The sequence below is a fragment of the Dipodomys spectabilis genome, unplaced genomic scaffold (genome assembly GCF_019054845.1).
Source record: "Dipodomys spectabilis isolate Male_0828 unplaced genomic scaffold, ASM1905484v1 ptg000009l, whole genome shotgun sequence".
Taxonomy (NCBI): domain Eukaryota; kingdom Metazoa; phylum Chordata; class Mammalia; order Rodentia; family Heteromyidae; genus Dipodomys; species Dipodomys spectabilis.
In genome coordinates this window covers 13,085,492-13,112,721 of record NW_024870686.1, presented here as the reverse complement: position 1 = coordinate 13,112,721, position 27,230 = coordinate 13,085,492, and the positions used below count along the sequence as shown (strand labels likewise).

Here is a 27,230-nt window from a genome sequence, read left to right as displayed (position 1 = left end):
CTTCCTTCTCCATATCTGAAACTATAGACATGCATCAGAAACTTTTCCTCTCTCCCAGATAATGACTATTTTTATGATCTGCTTGCTTACCGTTAAAGCAGGAACCCCAGTGTATGTTCAAAAGTCAAACTTCCTCCTCAAAAAATACCTTAACAACAAGAACAAAAAAACCCCTCCAAATGTAGGGGAAGGGAAACTCACAACAAAGACTCACTTCTCAACCTTAGACATAAGATTGTTTTAAGGAAGTAATACAAATGGGCAAAAGTGCAATTTCAGAACTGGGTGGGGGGAGGGCAAGGAAGATTTTTATGATTGTTGAGTTTCTGTTTGGGTTTTTTTTTTTTCCTTTTTTTGGGGGGGTCTGGTTGTGGGGCCTGAACTCTGGGTCTGGGCACTGTCCCTCAGCTCTTCAGCTCAAGGCTAGTGCTCTACCACTTGAGCCACAGGGCCACTTCCGGCTTTTTTCTTTTTGCTTATGTGGTGCTGAGGAATCGAACCCAGGGCCTCAAGTATGCAAGGCAAGCACTCTACCACTGAGCCACCTTCCCAGCCTCTTGCTTCGTTTTTTAAGTTCTCAATGGAACTGGACCCCGAAGACAGGCTTTCCCGCCGGAGGAACCACTCACCCGGCAGGGCTGGGCCGACCCCACGGCGCGTCCATCTCCAGCTCGTCCTGCTGCGCGGCCGGCGAACGCCGGCGAGGGGAGGCTCCCGGGGACGCCCGCGGAGGCGGCTCGGAGCCGGCAGCGTCTCCCGGATCCCTGACACCTGCTGTCCTCACGCGAGGGGACCCGCCCCCGCCCCCCACCGCTGGCCGCCTCCCACCCGGGGGAGTATCCGACTCTTCCGGCTGGCTTTCCTCAGAGGGCGAAGCGGGGTCCGTGTGGAGACTCTGGGCTTTGGGCGTCGAGACCCCCACACCCCTTCCCGCTCGCCGGGCTTGCTCCGGGCGCTTGAGGACCCCGCCCCCTGGCCCCGCCCCGCCCCGTGCCCCGCCCCGTGCCCCGCCCCGTGCCGTGCCCCGCCCCGTGCCCCGCCCCGTGCCCCGCCCCGTGCCCCGCCCCGCCCCGTCCCGGCGTGCCCCGCGGCCACGCCCCAGGGCCAGAACTGGGCAAAGGTTCAGCAGCCCACCCTCTGGGGCGGGGCTGAGGCTGGATCCAACCACTGCCAGCACGGCGTGGGGGGGAGTCGGGGAATCGCCCAACAGCCCCACGATGCCAACCGCGATCCCGGCGGCCTCTCCTCCAGGGGGAAGCCGTCGAGTCCTTCCCCCTTCCCCTGACACTTCCCCGGACACGCCTCTCCTCCCGCTCCGAATCCCCCTGCACCCAGGTCCTCCATCTAGACTTGGTACGGCCCGGCTCCCGAGTCACGTGGCTGCGGGGGCGCGGCCTGCTCGGGGGCGCGGCCTGCCCCGGGCCGGAGTGCAGTCTGAGGCCGCGGCGCTAGCGGGAGCTCCTCGGGGCGGCTGGGACGATGACGGGCCGCCGCTGTCTCCTCTCCTGGCTGTGTGCCGCAGCTGTCACCTGCGCCGTGGCGCAGCAAGCGCCCCCGGTGGGTGAGCTCGAGCCGGGCTGCAGATGGGGGGCGCACGCAGGTGCAGGCGGGGCTCGGGGTGCAGGTGCGGCGGGCGAGGGTGGGGGACGCGGCGCCGCTCGGCGAGCTCGGTCCCGGCGAGCTCGGGTATGGAGGGGCCGGGACGGGAACTCCTGGACTCCTGGGAACGGCCGGGTGTGGTCGGCGCCGCGGCGGAACGGAGGGGAAGTTTCTGGATTCCCAGTTCCCGGCTCCGGGACTCTGGAGCGGAGAAGACCTGGAAGCCGCCCGTGTGGGAGCCGGGCCTGGGAAGGCCTGGGGCGCTGGCGGCGGCGCCCACGCCCGTCCTGGGAACGCCTGGCCTGTGGCTCTTTGGAGAAAGCGTGTCACCGAGCGCAGCGCTGTCCCTCCGCTCCTCGGCTCGAGGCCAGCGCTCTACCACCTGAGCCACAGCGCCACTTCCGGCTTTTTCTGCTTATGGGGTGCTGAGGAATCGAACCCAGGGCCTGGTGCGTGCCAGGCAAGCGCTCTACTCATTTCTTTACAGACGGGACCTGCATCTACCCTTCGGCTAGATGTGGATGACGCCCGGGAGCTTAGGGTATTGAAAGTGGAAGCAAGCTGCAGTTTCCTCTTAAATGTTCCAGAAAGGCCAGCTACTTTGAACATCAGTTCATTACAGGAGAGTTATCATTCAGCCATTAGAAATCTCGGAGGCTGGTGGTTGGTGACTTACAGTTGTAATCCCAGCTACTCAGGAGGTTGAGGTCTGAAGGTAGCAGTTGGAAGCCAGTCCAGACTCTGATCGTTTTCTCCGATTAACCACCAAAAAATGGGAAGTGGAGCTATGACCCAAGTGGTAGAGTTTCAGCCTTGAGCAAGCTCAAGGTCTGGCACATCCAAAAAAATAGAATCTGTATCTGGCTGGAGGTGTAGTAATATCTCTGCCTTGCGTGTTTGAGGCCTTGAGTTCAAACTTCTAGAGTATAAGGTGAAAAAAAGTCGAGCTGAATTGGAACAGTACGGGGGAGGAATGACAATACTTGTTACAGAATTTGGACCTTTTTGGCTTCCTTTTTTTTAGTATTAACATTTTAAATAATGGCAGAAGTAGATGTTAGGTTTGTAGTATTTTTAAATCTCCTTGGCAGAAGATTTTAAGGCCCAGTTAATAATTCTTCCCATTTTCAAAATTAGCTTGCATGAGTAATACAGCCAGCAGGATGTTTCATCGTAGAATTTCCATCCATGCACACAGTGTATCCCAACCAAGCTCACCTCTCAATTTCTGTCACTTACACCCACCTCCCCTTTAATCCACTGTGTTCATCCTCATTCATCCTCTCTTGTTTTGCTTCCCCACTGACAACTCCCTTAAAATCTCTGTGAATTTTTTTTTTTTAGAGATTTTTACAGAAAATCTGTTCAGAAACGCCTTAGCACCTACTACATGGAAGTCTAGTGACTTGAATCACTATAAATTGTTTGTAGTTCATGGTAAACAAAATAACTGCAAAGCAACTTTTTTTTTCTTCTTTTATGGTGGACCCAACCCAAGGCTCCTTGTGTGCTAGACAAGGGCTTTACCACTTAAGCCACACCTTTATCCTTTATATATTTATTTTGTTTTTGAGAAAGGTTCTTACTGTCTCTGCTGGCCTTGAACTAGAGATCCTCCCACCTCTGCCTTGAGGGAAGATATGCACAACACTACAACTTTGCTAAAACGTTAATAACGAGGACCAGCTTGAAATAACTCATTTGATTTGGAGTATCTGTGGAGTTTTGTTTGTATGTTTTTGTTTTGGAGGCTTTTCCCAATATGCATATAGCGTAAGTCTTCCTGAATTATCATTAAATTTATAAAGTATCATTTAAGAGATGGTGTTGACCCTGAGAAAAGTCTGGAGAAAGAGCCTGGATGATATCATCCAGGGTTCTTTAGGTCCTGTGAGCAGTTCAGGAATTTATCCTAAAAGAAAAAGAAAAGAAAAGAAGAAGCTCTTCTGTGGGGGATTTTTTTAGTAATGACCACATAAAAAGAAAAAAATAATTTGGATTAGAGGGGAATAAAAATAGGTATTGGTTGATATGAGGAAAGGATTTGAAAGAGAACAGTGGGCATTAAAGCACTAGTAGCATGAAGAGAAGTAGATGTTTCCAAAGAAAATCAGAAGGCAGAATAGAAGAAGAAAGGATTAGATGAAGATCAGGAAGTAATGTGTCAGTTTGAGCCACACATTATGTCTTAGGAAGATGTAGAAAGAAAACTGGACAAAGGCCACATGACTTGAACTTGTTTGTGTCAGAGTAAGAGGAAGTTGGCATAGCTAAAGCATCAGACCAAATAAGAGTCAGTGTTGACAGGACACCCAGGGAGGAGATGGGGGACAAGTTGAGTTTTATGAAGATGTGAAGTAGCTATTCAGTTTGACAGATGAAGATTGTTGATTATCTCAGCTTGAAGAGTATTGGTAAAAACTGGTGTTTTAGCCAGGCATTGGTGGCTCACATCTGTAATCCTAGCTGCTCAGGAGGCTGAGATCTGAGCATCGCTGTTTAGAGCCAGCCTGGGCGGGAAAGTCCATGAGACTCTTATCTCCAATAAACTACCAGAAAACTGGTAGTGGTGCTATGGCTCAAGTGGTAGAGAGCTGAGGGATAGCACCCAGGCCCAGAGTTCAAGCCCCACAACTGACGAAAAACAAAACAAAAAATCTACAAACTGGTGTTTTAAAACCCCGGCCCAAAATGTAAGTATTCTGTATGTCAGGTCTGGTGGTTCCTTGCCTTACACGCCAAATAAAGAGACATGAAGAGGGCAGAGAAAGATGGTTTGTTACATGAATAGGGCAGCTATAAGAAGACCGCATTTCAGTCCATCTTTGGGGTACAGATGTGAGCTTTTTGTTTTACAGACCAAGAAGAACTGAGGGTATAGAGAGAAATACATGAATCATGATTAAATGTTCTCAGTCAGCAGTATGGCCTGGCTGACCATTATCTCAGTCTTGTCTATCAAGGGGAACTGGAGAAGTAACCATTTATCATTTGAACGTTAGTCACTATTTCCTGATCAGTCATCTTTCCTGAGCCTTTCACTGTTCTCTTCCTTTGGGACAGTTTCAGTTTTTGCCCCATTATAGTAAGGTGAAGGCATTGCCAGTCTGGGATGCTTATAGTTAAATCCTGTCCTTCCTGGAGCCCAGGGTGATTGCAAAGTGTCTGTAGGAAAGAATAACTCAAGATCTCAGATGCAAACTGGGGGCTCATTATTTATCTTTCTCTTAATTTGCAAGCCCCAAGCAAAGAGTCACTCAGTGCTCTTCAGCAAAAGCAGCTTTTAGTGCCTTTGAGTAGATTCCCTAAGACTACAGTGAAACATAATGCTGAGTACTGAACTGTTGAAATGAACTGTTGAGGATAGCCATTAAATCAGCTTCAGCACTGATTTTCAGAGTTTCAGAAAACAAGGGGCTGGGAAGGTGGCTCAGTGGTAGAGCGCTTGCCTTGCATGCCAGAGGCCCTGGGTTTGATTCCCCAGAACCACATAAGAAGAAAGGAAAAAAGCCGGAAGTGGCGCTGTGGCTCAAATGGTAGAGCGCTAGCCTTGAGCTGAAGAGCTGAGGGACAGCGCCCAGGCCCAGAGTTCAGGCCCCACGACCAGACCCCCCCCCCCCCCCCCCCCGCAAAAAAAAAAAAAAAAAATTAGGCAGAGTTTCAGAAAACAAATATATCTCACTAACACTGGCTTCCCCTCTGTTACACTGTGTGAGCTTTTTCCTGCTACTCCACAGGAAAGAACGCACTATCAACTAATACTGTTGCCATCAAGTGTCAGACTCTATCTAAAGGTTAGAAATGGCTCAGTCAACAAGGTAGACGAAGCCTCAGCACTTACAGAGAGCTGTAATATTTCTCTTAAATATTAGCAGTTTAATACTCTCTAATTCAAGCCCAAAAGACATGAAAACAGGCTCATTTGAATTACATTTACAAGAAATATGGTCCTATTCATAAATGTGTCTGGAGATACAGGTCAGTGGTAGAGCACTTGCTTAACTTGCATAAGCTCTGGATTTGTTCCAGCATCACACACACCCACACACACATACACACACACACACACACACACACACACACACACACACACACACAATTACTAGAATTGTTCACCTTTCCTTTTTCATAGTAAAACTACTGTAAGCTATATACTTCTTTTTTTTCCCAGTCCTGGGGATTGAACTCTGGGCCTGGGCCCAGGCCCTGTCCCTGAGTCTCTTTGTACTCAAGGCTAGCACTCTACCACTTGAGCCACAGCACCACTTCCAGCCTTTTTGTTTTTGTTTTTGTTTTTGAGTAGTTTATTGGAAATAAAAGTCTTACTGCCCAGTCTGGCTTCGAACCATGATTCTCAGATCTTAACGTCCTGAATAGGTAGGATTACAAGCACGAGGCTCCAGCACCCAGCTCTATACTTTCTTTAAATCATCTCCCATTTTCTTTCTTTTTTTTCCCCAGCATGTGGATATAACAAGTACATAAGGATTTTAAAAATTACATTTTTAGGAGTGGGTAAGGGAAGGATGGGTAAGAGTGTTGAAAGGCGTAACATTGATCAAGATGCATTGAATTCATAAACTGCTTTGTTAAACGGTAACTTCTTGGTAGAACTACTCAAGGATAATTTTTAAAGACAAAAAAATTGTGGCCAAGCTGCAGGCAGGTCGTACCTGTAATCCTAGCTACTCAGGAGGCTGAGATCTAAGGACTGAAGTTGGAAGCCAGCAGAAACTCCCTAACTCTATCTCCAGTTAATCACCAAAACCGCCAGAAATGGAGCTGTGGCTCACATGATAGAGCGCTAACCTTGAGGAAGAAAACAGAGACAGCACCCAGGCCCTGAGTTCAAGCCCCAAGATTAGCACAAAAACAACAACAACAAAAATCCCTATATTATTAGAAACATACAGTTCATTCAGATTCTCCCTAAAATATTTTAAGGAGGTGAGAAAATTATGTTATTTATTTTAGATGTGTGGAGCATTCATTGAGTCACCAGTGAAACAATTTTCACTTTATTTTCAAACTTCTATTTGCATACATTAATTGCACAAAGTAAGCAGTTTGTGATGTTTCCTTACATCCATATAATGTACTTTGATCATATTAATTCTTTCTGTTTTAATCCTCCTGTTGGCCCTTTTTTAAATGTTCTGCAAGCTTTAAAAATTGGATTTCATTCTTGCCTTTTCATACATATAATTTTCATGCATATAATTGTTATTTTCCTAAATATGTTATATTCAATTGCTTTTTAATTCATTTTTGGAAATAAAGATTGATTAATTTCAAAGAGCTTTAATTCCTGATTAAATAACTATAATAATCAGAGAATTTACTGACTCAGAAAATCCTTAAAAACCATTTTCTAGAGTTTTAAATAAAAACAGATTTTATTATTTCCTTTTGCCCTCACAAAACAACACAAAGGAAGATGCAAGACCTGTGTGTGTGTGTGTGTGTGTGTGTGTGTGTGTGTGTGTTTAAAATTTTGATTTTTTTTCTCCCAGTGATAAGGTAACAGTAGACCAAGCAAATTGCATACTATCTCTACCTATTCATCTGTTTATAGCCTTGGCCTATCATCTATTAAAATTTGTATCTACCTTGATAAGGTTGTCTATTATTATAACCATGTACTCTTAAATTTGGGGCTGGTAAACTTTAAATTGCAAATTAGTTCATTGTAATCCTTGAAACTGTGTTCACCTTGGCTAACACATTAAGGGTGTAATTTTCTTGGCACTGTGCTAGTATTCGGTTTAAGTGACTTCAGCATTAGTGCCTACCTTACTTATTTTCACTTACATCTACTTTTTTATTCTTGGCATATTGCAGTTAAGATTATCATAGTTATCACCCTCCCACAGGTTGCTCTTTAGTCTTAATTCTGGGGCAGCTTAATCTCTCTCCTAAAACTTGACAGAGCACTTTCAACTTTTCACACAGTTGCCTAGTAAGAATTGTATCTGTAATTTGATGCTTATTTTAGCTTTGGATCCAAGGACATGCAAAGATAACCATTATTAGGAAGGGAGCCTCTGCATTTCACTAATTTGCTAAATTGATTCTAATGATCATCAAACCCCTAAACTAAGTGAAGAAGACTCTATTAACCAAATTGAAGCCTTGGTTTTATTGCTTTTGCTGTGGAAAGAAGCCGGTGAAGTGTTGGACTCTGAATTCTGTCACCAACTCTATAACCTACAAAGCACCAGTGGAGCCCACCGTGGTATCTTGAATAGGATCATGAAATTCCTGTTACCTTCAAATAGAGTAAAAGGACAAAATTTGGATTTTGAGAGACAAATTGTGTTTTAGACTAACCAAAACTTCTGATATTTAGAAGAATTTTATATTACATGAATTTGTATAAAATTTCATTTATAAAGTTTAATAAATAGCACCCTTTTCAATATATGATGTTTTGAAAATTCCTGTTTGTATTTTAAGATTTCCTTGAGTAAGATGCAATTTTTTTGGTATCCCTCCTCAAATGTACCAAATAGGGAATAATGAATGTAAAACAATATGTCCTCCATTGAGGTAACTCATTTACTATTTTAAAATAATTTTGCTTACTAATAGCATAACACCTTTAAGAATAATGCCCAAAGGTTGGCGCCATGGCTCATACCTGCAATCCTAGCTACTCTGGAGGCTGAGATCTGAGGATCACGATTTGAAGCCAGCTCAGGCAGAAAAGTCCCTAGGTGACTCTTCTCTCCAATTAACCATTCAAAAACCAGAATAAAGCTGTGACTCAAAGTGGTAGAGCACTAGCCTTGAGCAAAAAGAGGTCAGCGACAGCACCCAAGTCCTGAGTTCAAGCTCCACAACCAACAAAAAATAAATAATGCCAGAAACCCCTCTGAAAATCCTTTATATAATGTAAATAACATCATACAATTAGAAAAATCAGTGTTGCAAATTTCATATAAGTGTCCATGGTTAAAGAAAAGTAATATGAACAGGTTTATGAAAAAGAATCATCTGCCTGTTCCTTTGACTCCAGCCCTTTCCCTTAGACTAACTTTTTCTGTTATAGTTGTCTTAGTGTGTACAAAGTAGCGTTTTCTTATGGATGTGACTTGTATTAGACAATCATGAGTATGAGCCATTGGCACCTTGCTTATGAATGGCTTTGTATATTAGCTTTTGCAACAACTTTGCTATTATTTATTAATTCAGCCTCAAATTACGAAACAAAGTTACACGATAGAAGTATATCCTTGTAGATCACTTTTATGATACTGTTCAAATCACAACTAATGTGAAAGTATTTTATATACTTACCTTGTTATCAAAAGTTAAACAAGCTTTAAGATCTCTTTTCTGACACAAAGTGCAACAGATATAACTTCAGAGCCCCGATTGCAGTTCCAAGTCTTCCCTATACTTCTCATATTGTAGATTATTATTTTTTAAACATTTTTATAGTTCTGGGATTCAAGAAAAGATAAACATGTACACCTTCTACAGACAGTAATAAAAGAACCATAAGTTGGTGAACTTTGAGAATTTTTTTATGGTATTAGTGTTCAAATGCAGGTCCTCATGCTTGCTTAGTTGGTGCTCTACCATTTTAGCCACACCGTAGGCCCTGCACTTTTCCTGATAATTTTAGAGATGTTATAATGAGCTTTTCTGCCGAGACTGGCCTTGTACAGTGATCCTACAAATCTCAGCCTTCTCAATAGCTAGGTGAAGACCACAAAAAAAGAAAAAAAAAGATGTTTGAGCTGGGTGCAGGTGGCTCACGTTTGTAATCCTAGCTACTCACACGGCTGAGATCTAAGGATCACAGTTCTAAGCTAGCATAGGCAGCAAAGGCTGTGAGACTCTTCAATGAAAACCAAAAAGCCAGAAAAAGAACTGTGGCTCAAGTGGTGGTGTGCTACGTTGAGCAAAAAAGCTCAGAGACAGTGCCCAGGCCCTGAGTTCAAGTCCCAAATACCCTTTTTTTTTTAAAATAAAAAAATATTTGAGTAGTCATGGAGATGGGAGGGCAAGGATAATAAGGGGAAACAAAGGAAGAAGCAACAATGCTTGATAAGAAATGTACTCATTACCTTGCTCGTGTAATGGTAACCCCTCTGTATGGTATTTTCACAAAAAAAAAAACTTATTAATAAAAAAAATACTTGAAGTAGATTTTAGAAGTTAGAACCCAAAGTTCACCAAGTGGGCATTTCATGTAGAGAACACAGCCTGTGCACGGCGTGGCCGTGGTAGTGCTTGCAGGTAGCTCTGACCGCTGGGAGTGGTAGGTGAGGTTACCTTTTAGGCAGGTTATAAGTAGCTCTGTGCCCCATATCCTGAAAAGGTGGTTTGAGATGCAAATCTCAGCACAAAGCTGCAATCAAATTAGACTAAGACATTTAGTAATAATGAATCCTATCAAGTCATTTACTTTTGGTAGTAATTAGCCATCTAAGAGGAACTTTTTACATCTCCTTTCTTATATTTACATTTCCCTTTTGCACTTTTGCAAATTGAATTGAGACCTCAGTGATTTCAGATTTTAGAGGTTTTCTGACTGGAAAGGCTTTTATCTTAAAAAGGTATTGGACACCTGGCGTCTATAATCCATCTATAATCCCAGCACTCAGGACGTTAGGGTAGGAGGATTACCACTGCCTGGGCTATCCAAGAGAGACTTGGTCTCAAAAAGAGAAGGTACTGAAATGGTGTAAAAGGATGATTTTTTATCTTCACAAACTAATTGTTTTTCCCAGTTGCCTATTGAGTTAGCAAACATTCATGATTTCTGAACCTTTTCATTTTCTTTATTTTTTTAGTGGACAGAAGACTGTCAAAAATCAACTTATCCTCCTTCTGGACCAACGTGAGTAAACATCAGATAATCAAAACTCAGACCTATGCAGAGGTTTTTGAGTTTTTTAATGTGGTATACTCCACAAAAATAATTGTAGTGAATAATTACTTAAATAGTAATTTCCAGCCTGAGCCAAAGATTGACTTCCTTAGGTTTGTTTTTTATGAATTTGTCTCAGATCTTGAACAAATTGAAAATAAAAAATCCATGGTTAAAATGTTCATTTCTTGGAACTGGAGGTATGACTCAATTGGTAGAGCACCAGACTTGAGTGGAAAGCCAAGTGAGAGCATAAATACCCTGATTTCAAGCCCCAGAGCCTCCAATTAACTACCAAAAAGATGGAAGTGGCTCAGTTGGTAAGGTGCTAGCCTTGAGCAAAAACTCACAGATAATGCCACGGCTCCTGAGTTCAAGCCTGGGACTAGGGGAAAAAAGAGTTTCATGGACTTTTCTGCCCGGGCCAGCTTCAAACTCTGATCCTCAGACCTCAGCCATCGCAATAGGTAGGATTATAGGCATGAGCCACCTGCACCCAACTAAGGTTTTCAGTTTTTATAACATTTCTAATTTACATACGTTATACTGCTCTCTTTTGAGGTAGACATTCTAAATAGATTCTGTCCCTGGCTCATTGGATCCTAGATTTCTGCCCTGTCTCCATGTAGCATTTCTTTTCTGTGCTCATTGCTTAGTTTCTGCTGTCTTGTTTGTATACGTGGGTGTTATGTACCTGAACTAGTTTCTGAGCCACCTTGGGTGCCATGTAGACTCAGAGAATATGATTGAAATGATGACCTGGATGTGTAATTGTTCTCTGTGAAGTAGGAAACCATACTATATTGATTACCAGTCATGAGTGATTGACTGAACGAAACTGTAATGATCCAAATTCTTTTTTTTTTTAAGTATTGAAGTGGAACTCAGGGCCTTGAGCTTGTTGGACAAGCGCTTTACTACTTTAGTCATGCCTCCAGCCCTTTGTGCTTTGGATTATTTTTCAAATACTTTTCAAACCTAGGACTGGTCTCAAATCAAAATCCTACTATGGCTGCCTATAGCTGACATTAGAGCTATTAACCAGCTAGCTGGCTTGTTTGTTGAAATGGGGTCTTTCTAACCTGCTTTTTGTTGCTGTTGGTGGTGGTGGTTTTGGCCTGAGCCAAAAAGATCTTGTTCCTCACCTTCTAAGTAGCTGGGATTACAACATAACACCCCTGTTCTCCAAATTATTTTAGTTTACTTACCTTCATTTAAATCTTTCAAGCTAACTAGTTTTGTTGCTGTCCTGAAGCCAGTGTATCTTCCAGCTTGTTTGCTCCTCAATAGCCTGATCTAACGTCTTCCTTTCTTTTACCTCTAGTGCCATGTTGGCCTTTGCTGCCTTATTGTCTCTTGGATGGTCTCCCTTATCCTCAAGTAACTGAACATTTAATAAATACTTTCAACATTGAAGCCTTTATTTCTGCTCCTTTTTATTTTTTATTTATTTATTTTTTTTTGTCGGCTGTGGGGCTTGAACTCTGGGCCTGGGCGCTGTCCCTCAGCTCTTCAGCTCAAGGCTAGCGCTCTACCACTTGAGCTACAGCGCCACTTCCGGTTTTCTGGTGGTTTATTGGAGATAGGAGTCTCACGGTCTCTCCTGCCCGGGCTGGCTTTGAACCGCGATTCTCAGATCTCAGCCTCCTGAGTAGCTAGGATTACAGGCGTGAGCCACCAGCGCCCGGCTTCTGCTCCTTTTTAATGTGTACTTTGCTTGTGCCTGTGAGTTAATTGCCCTACAAACTATAAACCTTCCCTGGTTGGGAACTGAACTGATTCTGTATTGCTCTGTGTGTGTTTGTGTGTGTCGGTGCCTGTGTGTCTCCTTATGTGTGCATCTGTATATACACTGAAATATATGCACAGATGACATTGATTTCATGTGCATGTATACTTCCCCCCTTGCCTTGATATTTCCACTGGATTTCTTCTTGTCAGCATCCTGTTTTCCTGTACCAAAATCCTCCAGTCCTTTCTGTACTGTGTCTGTGTGGATCTGAGATCTGGCAGACCAGGCAGCATTCCTGTACCTTTGGATGACAAGCAGGCTTTCTGGCCCCATGACTTCATCCTTTTCATTCAGGTACACAAATTTTAGTGACTTGCTCGGGCAACTGTGAGGGAGGAAAGGGACACCTGTTCATCTAGCCTGACCAGTCACATCAGCGCAGAGATGCAGGAAGTGAGAGCCACACCATTCTTGTGTCCATCTGAGTTCCATTAAGCATTTCTTTTCTACTGCTCACTGGGCACTTAATGCTCTCTTATTTGCACATGTGTGTGTTGTCACTTGAAATAGTTTGCAAGCCACTTGAAGAGCCATGTGGATTCAGACAGTATGACTTATGATGATCTGGATATAAGAATATGCTAAATCTCAAAAGTAATGAAATTATTTTAATTCTGAGGGGAAAAGTGGGAAAACATACTAAAGTGATTGCTGTTGATTGAGCATCAGTTCTGCTAAGTTGTATATGTGTGTGTGTGTTGTTGTTGCTGCTGCTGCTGTTGTTTTGCCATTCCTGGGGCTTGAGCTCAGGGCCTGGACGCTGTCCCTGAGCTTCTTTTGCTCAAGGCTAGCACTCTACCACTTGAGCAACATCACTTCAGGCTTCTTCTGTTTATGTGGTACTGAGGAATGGAACCCAGGGCTTCATGCATACTAGGCAAGCATTCTACCACTGAGTTACATTTCCGGCTCATGGAATACATTTCTTATGGCAGTGTCAGCAATATGCATAGCCCCAAGTGTGTCATTATTGCTGCACCTGGATATCCAAATGCATGCGTGGATGGATGGAGAGCTGGACTATCTACCTATAACAGAGGCAGTAGATGGTTGAACTGTGGGACAGAATTTTGTATGTGAAATTATGATTAATCAGAAACAGCTTGGTGTGGGGCTGGGAAGGTGGCTCAGTGGTAGAGCGCTTGCCTTGCACGCATGAGGCCCTGGGTTCGATTCCTCAGCACCACATAAGCAAAAAGAACAAAAAGCTGGAAGTGGCTCCAGTGGTAGAACGCTAGCCTTGAGCTGAAGAGCTGAGGGACAGCACCCAGGCCCAGAGTTCAGGCCCCACAACCGGACCCAAAAAAAAAAAAAGTTGATCAATAACTGAATGCTCCATCCTTAAAAGCAATTTCAGTTTGGTAAAAAGTACCAGAAAATGATGTTCCAGTAGTGACAGTAGTTGTTGCAGAGTTCACTGAGCGGACATGTGGCCTAGCTCCATTGATAAGGGAGTGGCCCTTGCTATATCCTCAAAGTGCAAATTACTGTTCATAAGTTAAAGAGTAGGAAGTTGGAGAATAGATATGAGAAGACTACTTTGGCTTAGACTTAATATGGAGGATTGAGAAGAGAGAAATAATATACAGGAGAAGAATAGTTTGCCTCAGAGAATTATAAAGGTAGTTTGAAACTAACTTGGGAACTAACTTGGGAAGTTAACTTGTCACTTTGGAGCGTCAGAGGTGACCTCATTGTCCATCACTAGAGGCAGTGTTTTGGCATTAGTGTTGGACTGAGAGAGAATTCTGAAACTAGAAAGCTAATTCTAAGAGTGGGCTAAATCTTTACAGGTATTTAGGAACAACAATAAAAAAAAAAGAGTTTTCCATCAACAGTATTTAGATCATGTAGCTCTTGAGCCATGGTTGATTCTTTTGTGTATCATCAAGTCATAATAACTTTCTGGATTCTGGATGCATAATTTTATTATTTATTTTATTTATTTATTTAGTGAGGTATTTGAACTTACAGCAAGGTGCTGTCCCTTAGCTTTTTTGCTCAAGGCTATCATTCTACTACTTGAGCCACATCTACCTCTGGCTTTTTGCTGGCTAATTCGAAGTAAAGAGTCTCATGGTTTTTCCTGCCTAGGCTCTCTTTGAACCATGATCCTCAGATCTCAGCCTTTAGAGTATCTAGGATAACAAGTGTGAACCTCCAGCACCCAGCTGCCTTTTTGGCTTTTTGGAACAAGGTCTCACTAAGTGCCAGAATTACAAGGTCTCCTGTAATTCAGGCCAGGCACTACTGCATCTGGCTCAGAATGTCTAATTCGATTCCAAGATTACTGTTATGTGCAACAATACAGAGGGCAGAAGCATTGGATACAGATTGAGAGAGTACTTTGTTTGCAAGTTTTGGTCGGAGTAATCAATTTCTATATTGTTATTAAGAATATGTGTGTAATATGTCCTTATAGAGGTCATTAACTCCTTCAGAAAACTGTTTCAGCATTTCAAGATGATATGCCTCTCGTTACAGCTATAGAGGGCCGGTTCCATGGTACACCATAAATCTTGACTTACCACCCTACAAAAGATGGCATGATTTAGTGTCAGACAAGGCACCAAGGGTATGTAGTGATTCCCAATGTTTTCTTTCTGACTTTAGTGAATATAACTGTATTTTTAAAAGAATTTTCCATGAATTAGTTTATATGTATGTTTTAATACTTTTCTGTCATGAATCAGTGTTGATGGTAGAGGTAACTTCTTACTCTTTTTAGTAAATTTTTGCTTCTGTTTTCTTCACTCTATATCATCTCTCTTTAAGAAGCAAATTCCATTTTAAAGATAAAATTGTGTTAACATATTAATTGAAAATATTTTCAAATGATGTTTACTGTTTGATTTAGCCATATATGGATAAGTTAAAAAATCTGTTTTCATAATATATATATTATTCTTAAATCTTAGCAGTCTTTTATGTATTTAAGTATTTTATTTTTCTAGATAAAGATATTAGTGAATTCCCTGAAGAATGTAGTAAATGCATTTGTGCCAAGTGGAAAAATTATGGAGATGGTGGATCGTAAGTTGGTAAGAAATAATTTCCTATGATGAAGTTTAAGCACACACACTCATACATATATACACAAAGTTCCAAAGGTGCTTGGGACTTATTTAAAGAAATAATTCAGCAACCTCTTCTCAAGAACTTTGGACATTTTTGTATCTCTTTGGACTTTGGAAGGATTTAAATTCTTGGGTTGATAATATTAGAGTAACAAGGCACAAAGCATGGAAAAATTTTGGCAGTTAACTGCTCTTCAATGTATGGACTTTTCTACAGAGCAGTGGACAAATCTTCATATTTCACCAGGGAGTATAGAATTTTTTGCCCTTATACTTAGGTTTGTAAGGACACTATTGACTTTTGCTGGGGGGGCATAGTTTAGCAGTATAGTGTTGTGCTTATGGAAAACCTTGGTTGGTTTGATTCATATCACAAAAAAAAAAAGAGCAAAAACTAAAAAAATGTTGATTTCCCACTACTACCTAGGTATTTTGCCTAAGTATCTCAGAAATCAGATTTCTCTAGAATGACCAAATGACTCACTCAGCCAAGCCCTGTATTCTGTGGAGATGGAGTCCCCTCAGTGTGTGACCCTTGAAACTCAGTTTTGTTTTTTGTTTGTTTGTTTGTTTGTCCGGTCATGTGTCCTGAACTCTGGGCCTGGGCACTGTCCCTCAGCTCTTCAGCTCAAGGCTAACGCTCTACCACTTGAGCCACAGTGCCACTTCCGGCTTTTTTTGCTTATGTGATGCTGGGGAATCGAACCCAGGGCCTCATGCATGCAAGGCAAGTGCTCTACCACTAAGCCACCTTCCCAGCTCCAGAAACTCAGTATTTTTTTTTTTGTAGGCAGTCACCAAACAATTTAATTTTCCTCTTAGTTATTCAGGAAGACTCCATCTCTCATCTTTTTAACTTAGTTACAACCAATGGAAGACTTAAGAAATGCCTCCTAGGGAAAAAAATAATATGCTTAGTGAGATCATAACAAATTAGTGAAAAATAGGATTTGTGAACTTTTATCACATTATCTCAGCAAGAGGGCATGAACCTAAATTGGAATCTCAATGTTTGTGAATAGTTGTAGTTGAGAATAAAAGTATGATGTCCACCATTGAAGTTTGCTTGTCTGTCTGTCATTTGCTAACAATGCAATTAATGCATCTTAAATCAAGATCAATTGTGTAATGTTTAGTCTTAAGCCCCTATATAGACACCTGTGACTCTCAGATTATATTTTCTTCTTTGATCTTTCCTCAGGCTCTAGAGAGAGCAAGAACTAGAATCAGTCCACCTGGATAATCTCATACAACCCACACTAGGACTTTAAAAAAGAATTCTTATTACCTATTGTGACAGCAATATGTAGGACAAATATCAATGAACCAGATCTCAAAGCATTCTTTTAGAGGAAACAACTGTTAATCTGTTTTTCAGCCTGGTCTACTAGGTACCCTTCCTGGACCTTTTGAAGAGGAAATGAAGGGGATTGCAGATGTGACTGAAATGCCTTTAGGTAAAGTATACTTTGTAACATTTAGAACACTTGATAAAACACTTTTAACATATTTGTATTGAAGAAAGATATACATACAGCAAAGTGTAAAGATCTTCATAATAAATAATGCTGCTGAGCACCAGTGGCTCATGCCTGTAATCCTAGCTATTCAGAAGGCTGAGATATCCTTAATTTTTGATGTTTTTTTGAAAACTATTCTTAAAGTTTCAGTTCGTAATTTGTAACATCCATTGAAAAAGTTTTTTCATTACTCCAAAATTTTTATTTTAAGCTGCCAAAGCAGTAGAATTATTAATTTTTATTACAGGCAGTAGTACTTTGCTTTTACAAAAGAGTCAGTTGAAAAATTATTTCTCACAAAGATGGATTGATTTTTGCTTATTTTTTTGCTTTTTAATGAACAGTCTGATACAATAGGAACATATCTGCAGTCTACATGAAAAATAAGTTTTTAATTCTTTCATTATGTAAAGAACTCTCATAACTTGGTATGGCTCAAGAAAAGAAACCCAAGCAAAGGCAAAGTGCTATTGGCTCACACTTGTGTTTCTAGCTACTCAAGAGGCTGAGATTTGAGGATCAAAGTTCAAAGCCAGCCTAGGCAGAAAAGTCTGTGAGTCTGTTAATCTCCAATTAACAGCCAAAAATGGAGATAATGGCTCAAGTAGTAGAGCACTAACATGAGAGAAAAAAAACCAAGTGAGAACAGGAGGCCCCTGAATTTAAGCCCCAATACCAGCACAAAATAATGAAAAGTTTTAGAAAAAGAAAACTGAACAAGAATATAAGTCCTTTGAGTTCAAGAAAAAATTAATGCTGAATTCGTATTATACAGTTTTGTAAAAATATTTTTATTTTATTTTTTTTTTGGTCCGGTTGTGGGGCCAGAACTCTGGGCCTGAGCACTGTCCCTCAGCTCTTCAGCTCAAGGCTAGCGCTCTACCACTTGAGCCACGGCGCCACTTCCGGCTTTTTTCTTTTTGCTTATGTGGTGCTGAGGAATTGAACCCAGGGCCTCAGGCATGCAAGGCAAGCGCTCTACCACTGAGCCAACTTCCCAGCCCCTGTAAAAATATTTTAAAAGCCAGGCACTGGTAGCTTACACCTTAATCTTAGCTACTCAGGAGGTTAAGATCTAATTGTAGTTTGAAGCCAGCCCAGGGAAGAAAATCTGTGAGACTGAGATCTCCAATAAACTATTCACAAAAAGCTCAAAGTGGAACTGTAGTTCAAGTAGTAGAGAGCTAGCCTTGAGCAAAAGAAGCTCAGGGATAACACCCAGGCCCAGAATTCAAGCACCAGGACCGGCACAAAAAAAAAACCAACGAGCTGGGAAGGTGGCTCAGTGGTACAGCGCTTGCCTTGCATGCATGAGGCCCTGGGTTCGATTCCTCAGCACCACATAAGCAGAAAAAAAAAAAAAGCCGGAAGTGGTGCTATGGCTCAAGTGGTAGTGTGCTAGACTTGAGCTGAAGAGCTGAGGGACAGCGCCCAGGCCCAGAGTTCAGGCCCCACGACCGGACCCCAAAAAAAAAAAAAAACCAACAAAAAACAATTAAAGATGAAATATTCTACAGTAGCTTTCCTTGGCAACTCGCAGTACACCAGAGATAGATAAATTTTCATATTTAAATTATTCCCAAAAAGCTTAAAATGAACAATATTGCTGATCGTTTTGTGCATATTATAGCATAGATGTTAGTTCACCCAATTTTCTGTGCCTTTCAGACCTTGTTTATTTTCATCAGTAGAGTCTGAGTAGGTGAGAGATGCTGGCACCTGTCAGATATTCAGGCACACTGAGGTTGGCTTGTCACACTGACACACACAGAAACATGCGTGACCACACACACACACACACACACACACACACACACACACACAGTGAAGATACTTTTTTTTTTTGGTCAGTCGTGGGGCTTGAACTCTGGGCCTGGGCGCTGTCCCTCAGCTCTTCAGCTCAAGGTGAGCGCTCTACCACTTGAGCCACAGCGCCACTTCTGGTTTTCTGGTGGTTTATTGGAGATAGGAGTCTCACGGTCTCTCCTGCCGGGCTGGCTTTGAACCACGATCCTCAGATCTCAGCCTCCTGAGTAGCTAGGATTACAGGCGTGAGCCACCAGCGCCCGGCTGTGAAGATACTTTTCTAAAAACATTTTTCAGGGTTTGGGCTTCGATCATTGGCAGACTTTGTGAGTGAGGTTATTGAGTGAGGTTTATGAGTGCGGCCTTGACTATTGAACCCCAGAACTACCAAAAACAGTTTTGTTGTCATGGTTCTATATATTAAAAAATCTTTCCCCTCTGCTTCCTCACAGGAGAGATAATTTCATTCAATATTTTCTATGAGCTTTTTACTATGTGTACATCAATAATAACAGAAGACAAAGAAGGTAATATATGCTAAAGAAGGGTGGGTAGTGCACAGTAAGACATAAAAGAAAAATCCTTCTTAAAAAGTTTGTTTTTTCCCCCCAAAGTGGAATTAATCACCAAAAAGTTAGAAGTAGAGCTGTGGCTCAAATGGTAGAGCACCAACACCAATCTTGTATGGAAAAGCCAAATAACAGTACCCAGGCCCTGAGTTTAAGCCACAGTACTGGCACACAAACACACACAAAAAACCTACCACGTCACATCCAGGCTTATTCTGTATATGTCCCATATACCTCTATACATTGGTAAATGTTGTAAGTATACTGAAAACTAGTCTTATAACCCCTCCACTTCCTACCAAAGTATAATTCAAACGTGGAGAAAATGGCAAGAAGTGTTTGAGACTAGAAATGTTACTTGGCTCATAGTCTGCCTATGATCATCTGCATTATGTAGTAGACAGGGGGAGAAGGACTATGGCTCTGCATGCAATGACATGAGTTTTGCTGGAGGCTAATTACAAATATCCTCCCACCATGTCAAGCCAGGGATCCCTATGTATAGCAGTCTCCTATTCCTACATTATCCTGGCTAGTCTACAGAGTCCAAAGCATAAGATAGCTTGTCCAATTTACCCTTACTTTTGATCTATACTCTGGGTATAAAGTTTGCCCACATCTAATCCTTGAAATTAGTTACAGGAGGAAGCTATGAGTAAGCCATATTCATTGGGGCGAAGATATCTTTACCCTCCCTGATAGAACTATGTCAAAGTTGGTCCAAGAAAGGCCCTGTCCCTTTAATCATATTCTGGTCTTTTTTTTTTTTTTTTTTGGCGGGGGGGCGGGGTATCCAGTCGTGGGGCCTGAACTCTGGACCTGGGTGCTGTCCCTCAGCTCATCAGCTCAAGGCTGGCGCTCTACCACTTGAGCCGCAGCGCTACTTCCAGCTTTTTTCTTTTTGCTTATGTGGTGCTGAGGAATTGAACCCAGGGCTTCATGCGTGCAAGGCAAGCGCTCTACCACTGAGCCACCCTCCCAGCCCCCATATTCTGGTCTTAACTAGATCTCTGTACCCTCAGTTGTTGGAGTGTCTTGGTGATGTGCAATGATTCCAGTTTACTCTTATGCTGTCAAGCTGCTTAAGTGTCCAGCTGTGATTGGGAATCTGAGTACTACCTTAACTGTGACATGTGTCTCTTCTGATTACCTTCTGAATAGGTCATCTTCTACATGGAAGAAACATGGACTTTGGAGTGTTTCTTGGGTAAGCGTTACTTAATAACATTATTCCATAAGAAATATAGATTGTATTACCTTGATGAAAAGATAGTCCAATTCCATGCCCACTATATGATAGCCGTAAGTGAACATGACTGGATTCTTTAGTATCAAGGCATGTTTTGTGTAAACTGAAGGTTTTTTTTTTTTATTGTGAAAATACTGTACAGAGGGGTTACAATTACATGGGCAAGATAATGAGTACATTTCTTATCAAGCATTGTAGCCTCCTCCTTTGTTTCCCCTTCCCACCCCTTTGTAAACTGAAGGTTTGATTCTACTACTTAAAGATAATAATAAAAAAATTTTAAATGCAGTGGAGAAAAAAAGAAAGTTTGATTCTAATAAGTTGCACCTGGGGAATAGAAATCAGGACCACTCTTGAAAGCTACAGATGAATACATTACTTATTTCTTAGAAGGAAAAGAAACATTGTTCTCTACTTCTCTTCTAGACCTTCCCGAAATAAGTAAGAGTTTGTAATAAAGACCTACATTAGAATATGGGGCCCATTATCTATATAGTCAGTGTGGCACGGGGAGAGTTACTCAATTTCTTTCAGCCTCAGATTTGTATTCTGAAAACAGAAGATAAACTACCCTGTGTAAGTCATCTGCACATAGCTGTGACAAAAATATCGATGGGAACAATTTTAAATGAGGAAAGGTTTATATTGGCTCATGGCTGAGAGGTTTCAGCCCATGATCAGCTGCTTTTAAAACTGGTGAAGGCAGGTCATCATTCTGTGGAAGTGTGTAGTAGAGGAGACTGCACACTTCATGGCCATGGAAGCTGGTGGACAAAAGTGCCCAGGACCAGCTATAACTCCCAAAGCCATGTATTTCAGGATCTTCTCCCTTTAACTATGAAGCCCCCTCCCCTAAGTTTCTGTCATTTCCCAAAACTCATCAAATTATGATGTTACTAGGGCCCTCAGGATCCAACCCCTTCCTCCAAACCCCACCTCTCAACATGGCTACATTTCAGACCCATCCTTTCACACATAATGATTTTTGAGACATTTCAGAGCCAAACCATAACAAACCTAATAGTGTAAAGGTCTTATTAGGCTCGATCACCTGTGGTTATGCAGATAAAACACCTATGATAATGCTTAACGTTCCTCTTAATCTTCAACTGCTCTTAAATATCACCAAAATTTGTCTTCTAGGTGGAATATAAATAATAATACCTGGGTCGTAACAGAGGAACTAAAACCTTTAACAGTGAATTTGGACTTCCAAAGAAACAATAAAACTGTTTTCAAGGCTACAAGCTTTGCTGGCTATGTGGGCATGTTGACAGGATTCAAACCAGTAAGGAATTTGTTGTTACATACTTCTATGAACTGTATGGAGTCCTGCTTTTACATGTGGGAAGGGTTGAGTCCAAGAAAATGAGGACCTGAAAAGAATATGAAGCCCCATTCCATCCCCTGTACATCTTGTCACTTCATCAGTATGCATATAAATGAAATGCTTAGCCTGGTTTGAGTGTGGTCAGCAGTCAGGCACTGAGAGTCAGCATCTGGGATCCAGCCTCTGTCTCCTGCTCATATAGGCCAGTCATATGTGAGTTTTCTGTTCTTCTGTTTCCTGTCCAAAAAGTGTCAACAGTAATAACCCATCCAACTTATAGATGTGAAAATCTTTGAACTCAAAAAAAGTCTTGTTCTTTAAAGTGTTCCTTACCCATTCTGATATACCACATTGTAATTCTGGAGGGAAGGCCTTACAGAGAATAGTTGACAATTCTGACTATGTTGCTTTGTCTTTTCTCAGGGACTATTTAGTCTTACACTAAATGAACGTTTCAGTATGAATGGCGGTTATCTGGGTGAGTAGTCTGTTCAGAGGTGAAAGGTCCACAGCCTTTATAAGAGGATGGTTGGACTGTGTTTTGTAGTTAAGAGAAGTCTCACTATGTCCAGGTCCTGTGACACTATGTATGTGCGATCTCTTCCAGGTATCCTAGAATGGATTCTGGGAAGGAAAGATGCCACGTGGATAGGGTTTATGACAAGATCAGTTCTGGAAAACAGTACAAGGTGAAGTGGTTTACTGCCTTATTATCAGATATGCCATTTATTTTAAATTACTTACTCTAGGATATAAGCCCCAAGTTAATACCCATAGAGGAACTGTTACAGAATTTGTTAGGTGAATTGTTGACACACACAGGCAATTACTCTTTGTGTGTATTGCATGCCCTTGTAGCATGAACAATAAATTATTTACAAGTGTTAAAGAGATATTGGAAGACATCAACATGTTGTAGTCTTCTGTGATGCAGGAATCTTACATTTGCAAAACTGCTTTCCTTCAGTTCCCACCACATCCAAATGACTTAGAACAAGTTGGCCTTGATTCGAGATTTAATACTTCCCAGTGATTCAGAGTTATTCAGTGATTCAGAGTTATTCTTCAAGTCATCACTTAAATTTTTAAGAGCTCTAATTTTCAAGGTTGCTTTGTATTTTCTCAGTTTTATATACTGTGATTGTTTTGTCTGTTGAGGGACAGGCGTAGACAATAAGGCAGGAGGATCCTCTTTTTTTTTTTTTTTTTTGTCGGTCGTGGGGCTTGAACTCTGGGCCTGGGCGCTGTCCCTCAGCTCTTCAGCTCAAGGCGAGCGCTCTACCACTTGAGCTACAGCGCCACTTCCGGTTTTCTGGTGGTTTATTGGAGATAGGAGTCTCACGGTCTCTCCTGCCCGGGCTGGCTTTGAACCGCGATCCTCAGATCTCAGCCTCCTGAGTAGCTAGGATTACAGGCGTGAGCCACCAGCGCCCGGCGAGGATCCTCTTTTTGAGGTCGTTTTATTTCTCCCTCAGATGAGGAACCTGCTGAGACCCCTCCCTTATATCTTAGTAGCCACCTATGAAGATTGTTCCTACTGGAAATGCTGTTCACCATGGTTTTGAAAAAAGTACCATAGACACTTACTTTAGTTTCTACAAAACTAAGACATTTACATTCCAAGTCATCTAAAATGCTTACTTTTTTCTTTTAATCCTGTAGTTATGAAGAAGCCAAGAATATATTGACTAAAACTAAGATATTGGCCCCAGCATATCTTATCCTGGGAGGCAACCAGTCTGGGGAGGGTTGTGTGATTACACGAGAAAGAAAAGACTCTTTGGATGTATTTGAGTAAGTACATTTGTTAAGGCAAAAAGGTATAAATGAAAGCCCAGACTGAGGGCTGGGAAGGTGGCTCGATGGTAGAGTACTTGCCTTGCATACATGAGGCCCTGGGCTCAATTCCTCAGTACCACATAAACAGAAAAAGCCATAAGTGGTATTGTGGCTCAAGTGGTAGAGCGCTAGCCTTGAGTTGAAGAGCTAAGGGACAGCGCCCAGGCCCAGAGTTCAGGCCCCAGAACCAACAACAAAAAAAAAAAAAAAGAAAAAGAAAAGAAAGCACAGACTGACATATGTACAGATTTAAGACATGAAGACTTAGAATAAATCTCTCTCTCTCTCTCTCTCATTTTAATACAGACTCAATCCTAAACAGGGTAGATGGTATCTAGTACAAACAAATTATGACCGATGGAAAAGCCCCTTCTTCCTTGATGATCGCAGAACACCTACACAGATGTGTCTAAACCGCACAACCCAAGAGGTACTTTGCATTGTAATATGTGAAAGAAACTGTCTCCTTTAGGAACTAGTACTGACATTCTTTGGCCTTCAAAAAATAAACATAGCTGGGCGCCAGTGGTTCACGCCTGTAATCCTAGCTACTCAGGAGGCTGAGATCTGAGATTGCCATTCAAAGCCAGCCTAGGCAGGAAAGTCTGTGAGACTCTTATCTCTAATTAACCATCAGAAAACTAGAAGTGGCACTGTGGCTTATGTTGGTAGATCACTCACTTTGAGCTGAAAAGCTCAGGGACCGCGCCCAGGCCCAGAATTCAAGCCACACAACCAACAAAAAACAACAACAAAAACCCCACATTATTCAGTATCTCTAGGCAGTCCTCACTGAGGTTTTGTGGGTGTTTTTGGTTTTGGAGGTTTTTTTCCTTGCTTGAACTCAGTGCCTGGGCACTGTCCATAAACCCTTTTGCTCAAGGCTAGCACTTTACCACTTGAGCTACAGCTCCACTTCCAGCTTTTTGGTAGTTAATTGGAGACAAGAGTCTCTTTTCTGCCTAGGCTGGCTTTGAACCATGATCTTAGATGTCAGCCTCCAGAGTAGATAGCATTACAACTGTAATCCTTGGTTTTGTTACCAGGCACTCTTCCACTTGAGCCATGCCTCTAGTCTTTATTTTCTTGAACTCAGGGTCTAGGCACTGTCCCTGAGCTTTTTTGCTCAAGGCTAGCATTCTACCACTTGAGCCATAGCTCCACTTCCAGCTTATTTGGTAGAAATGAGTCTCTTAGACTATCCTGTCTATGCTGGTTTTGAACCATGCTACTCAGATCTCAGCATCCTGAATAGCTAGGATTATAGTTGTAAGCCACTGTGTACAAAATTTTGCTGTAGTGTCCCTTTTATTACTCTAATGCTAGCTTTCATCTGTGAAGTTAAATAACAGGTTAGAATTGAAAAAAGAAGAAAAGGAAAATGCATTAGAAGCATTGACTGTTTTAGCAGTGTATAAAGGAAATTCCTTTAGGGAAGGGGACTGAAAGATGTTTCAGTGGCTAATGACCCATTTGTGTGGATGGACGCTGCTGACAGCTCTTTAACTTACTCAAGGAAACTGTTTTTATGTCCTAGAACCTGTCATTTGCAACTTTATATGATGTCCTGTCAACAAAGCCTGTTCTCAACAAGGTATTTATATATACAAATATGTATATATACACATATATATTTCCTTTCAGGGAAAGAATCTGATTCTGTTTTTTTGTCTTCTCCTGTTATCTTAGATCATTTTGAGCTTAGAAATGATATTCAGCTTAAGGATGAACATATTTCAGAATATTTTTAAAATAGGTATTTTGTGTGGCTGAAACCATAACTTTCAAAACATGATAAAGTTGTTATGGCTTAATGTCCAAATCAGCCAGTGTTTTTTTTTGTGTATGTCATGGGGCCTGAACTCTGGGCCTGGGCGCTGTCCCTCAGCTCTTCATGTCCCTCATGGCTAGCGCTCTACCACTTGAGCCACAGCGCCACTTCGGGCTTTTTTCTTTTTGCCTATGTGGTGGTGAGGAATCGAACCCAGGGCCTTACACATGCAAGGCAAGCACTCTACCACTGAGCCACCTTCCCAGCCCCAAATCAGCCAGTATTGTTTCAAGCTTTACATATAAGCAGATATAACCTAAATAAAGGTATTTAGGTTATGTGTAGCATTGTACTCCTTACTTTTCCCTGTCTGTCAGAATCACTATGCTATGTGTGTTGACAAGGTAGGATTTCCCGTGGCTCTTTCATGTCCCTTTATTTTGTCCCCACATTATAAGTGAGAAACACAGTTTTGTGATTACCCCATTTGCTAATAGTCTTTGTGCATTCTCATTCCTGTCTCTTCTTTCTCATTATACCTTCTGCCTCATAGTCTGTAAAGCATACCTGCCGGAAGTCCTTCTCCCCTGTGAGATCTGGATCAGTACTTAGCTCCTGTAGAAAAGGCTTCCTTCAGTTCACCAACCTGCCATAGTGTGCTCCTGTTGCCCATACCAGCCCTGTGTGTGTTCACATAGATGCTTTACATGCTCTGCACAACCCTTGTGTGAGTGCAGTTGTGTGCTTTCAGTGTGGTACTGCCAGTTTCATCATTGTGTTCCAACTGCTGTGAGGGGAGAGAGAGCCAACAGTAACCTCTTTCAACACAATATAATCCTTAGGCTTCGTATGATTGCCAGTTATACACTGAGTAGGGTTAAGTGCAGCTTAATGGTTGTGAGGCAGTGTACTGCTTAGGAGTAACCTCTTGTAAACAAACAGGGAGGGCCTGGGAAGGTGGCTCAGTGGTAGAGCGCTTGCCTTGCATGCTTGAGGCCCTGGGTTCGATTCCTCAGCACCACATAAGCAAAAAGAAAAAATGCCGGAAGTGGTGCTGTGGCTCAAGTCTGAAGAGCTGAGGGACAGTGCCCAGGCCCAGAGTTCAGGCCCCATAATTCATTGTTGACTGATGTTGGATGTCTTAATATGATTATAAAATACCAGTAGACTATGTTGTATATTATTAGTATGTAGTTGTTTAATATTAAATAATTTTATAAAGCAAATTCTTGAGGGACAGAAATGATATCTTAGAATTGAAAAGTTCTTTAAAAACAACTTTTATCTTTCAGCTGACAGCGTTTACAACCTTGATTGACGTTACCAAAGGTCAATATGAAACTTACCTGCGGGACTGTCCAGACCCTTGTATAGGTTGGTGAGCGTGCATCCAGCCTACTGCTCATGCATTCCAATTTGTGAAGATGCAATGTCCAGCATGACTTCCGGTCTTACCCAGGGGTTGAGAGACTCCAGGCCCGTTCTTGGTGGGTCATGAGCATGTCCTTTTTTGGACGCCTACAACTGCAGATTGTTTTTTGCACACAGAAATTGATTCTTCATAATCACAGGTCACTTTTTCAAGTGGAGCAAAGCAGTCATCTAGAATTTGCTGAATATCATTTCACTATGGCATTTGGGGATGGAATGAGGAGTTAAATCATTGTAGGACTTACAATGAAAAATGACTGATGAATTTTTATTTATTTGAAATTAACCAAAGTTCTCTGCAGGTTAATCCATTGCCCTATGGAATGTAAAAATAAATAACCCACATTATTCAGTTTTTCACTTTTA

The 27,230-nt window shown here is 41.9% G+C and overlaps 1 protein-coding gene across 1 annotated transcript; it reads left to right on the top strand.

Annotated features, from left to right (window-relative positions):
* Positions 1-1,425: 1,425 nt before the first annotated feature.
* Asah1 (N-acylsphingosine amidohydrolase 1) lies at positions 1,426-27,230 on the top strand. The gene is made up of 14 exons (XM_042700480.1): positions 1,426-1,557; positions 10,404-10,450; positions 14,757-14,847; positions 15,227-15,313; positions 16,728-16,806; positions 19,128-19,202; positions 20,406-20,451; positions 21,637-21,781; positions 22,247-22,301; positions 22,431-22,512; positions 23,486-23,617; positions 23,969-24,092; positions 25,200-25,256; positions 26,726-27,230. The coding sequence occupies exons 1-14, from the start codon at positions 1,480-1,482 to the stop codon at positions 26,813-26,815; spliced, it is 1,188 nt and encodes a 395-aa protein (XP_042556414.1). The 5' UTR covers positions 1,426-1,479; the 3' UTR covers positions 26,816-27,230.

Bases quoted from the DNA above. Each gene is read 5' to 3' on its own strand.
- Asah1 (XM_042700480.1), top strand. From the start codon at position 1,480: ATGACGGGCCGCCGCTGTCTCCTCTCCTGGCTGTGTGCCGCAGCTGTC. The intron at 20,452-21,636 runs GTAAGCGTTACT...TTTGTCTTCTAG, and splicing joins GACTTTGGAGTGTTTCTTGG to GTGGAATATAAATAATAATA. The intron at 22,513-23,485 runs GTGAAGTGGTTT...TTAATCCTGTAG, and splicing joins GTTCTGGAAAACAGTACAAG to TTATGAAGAAGCCAAGAATA.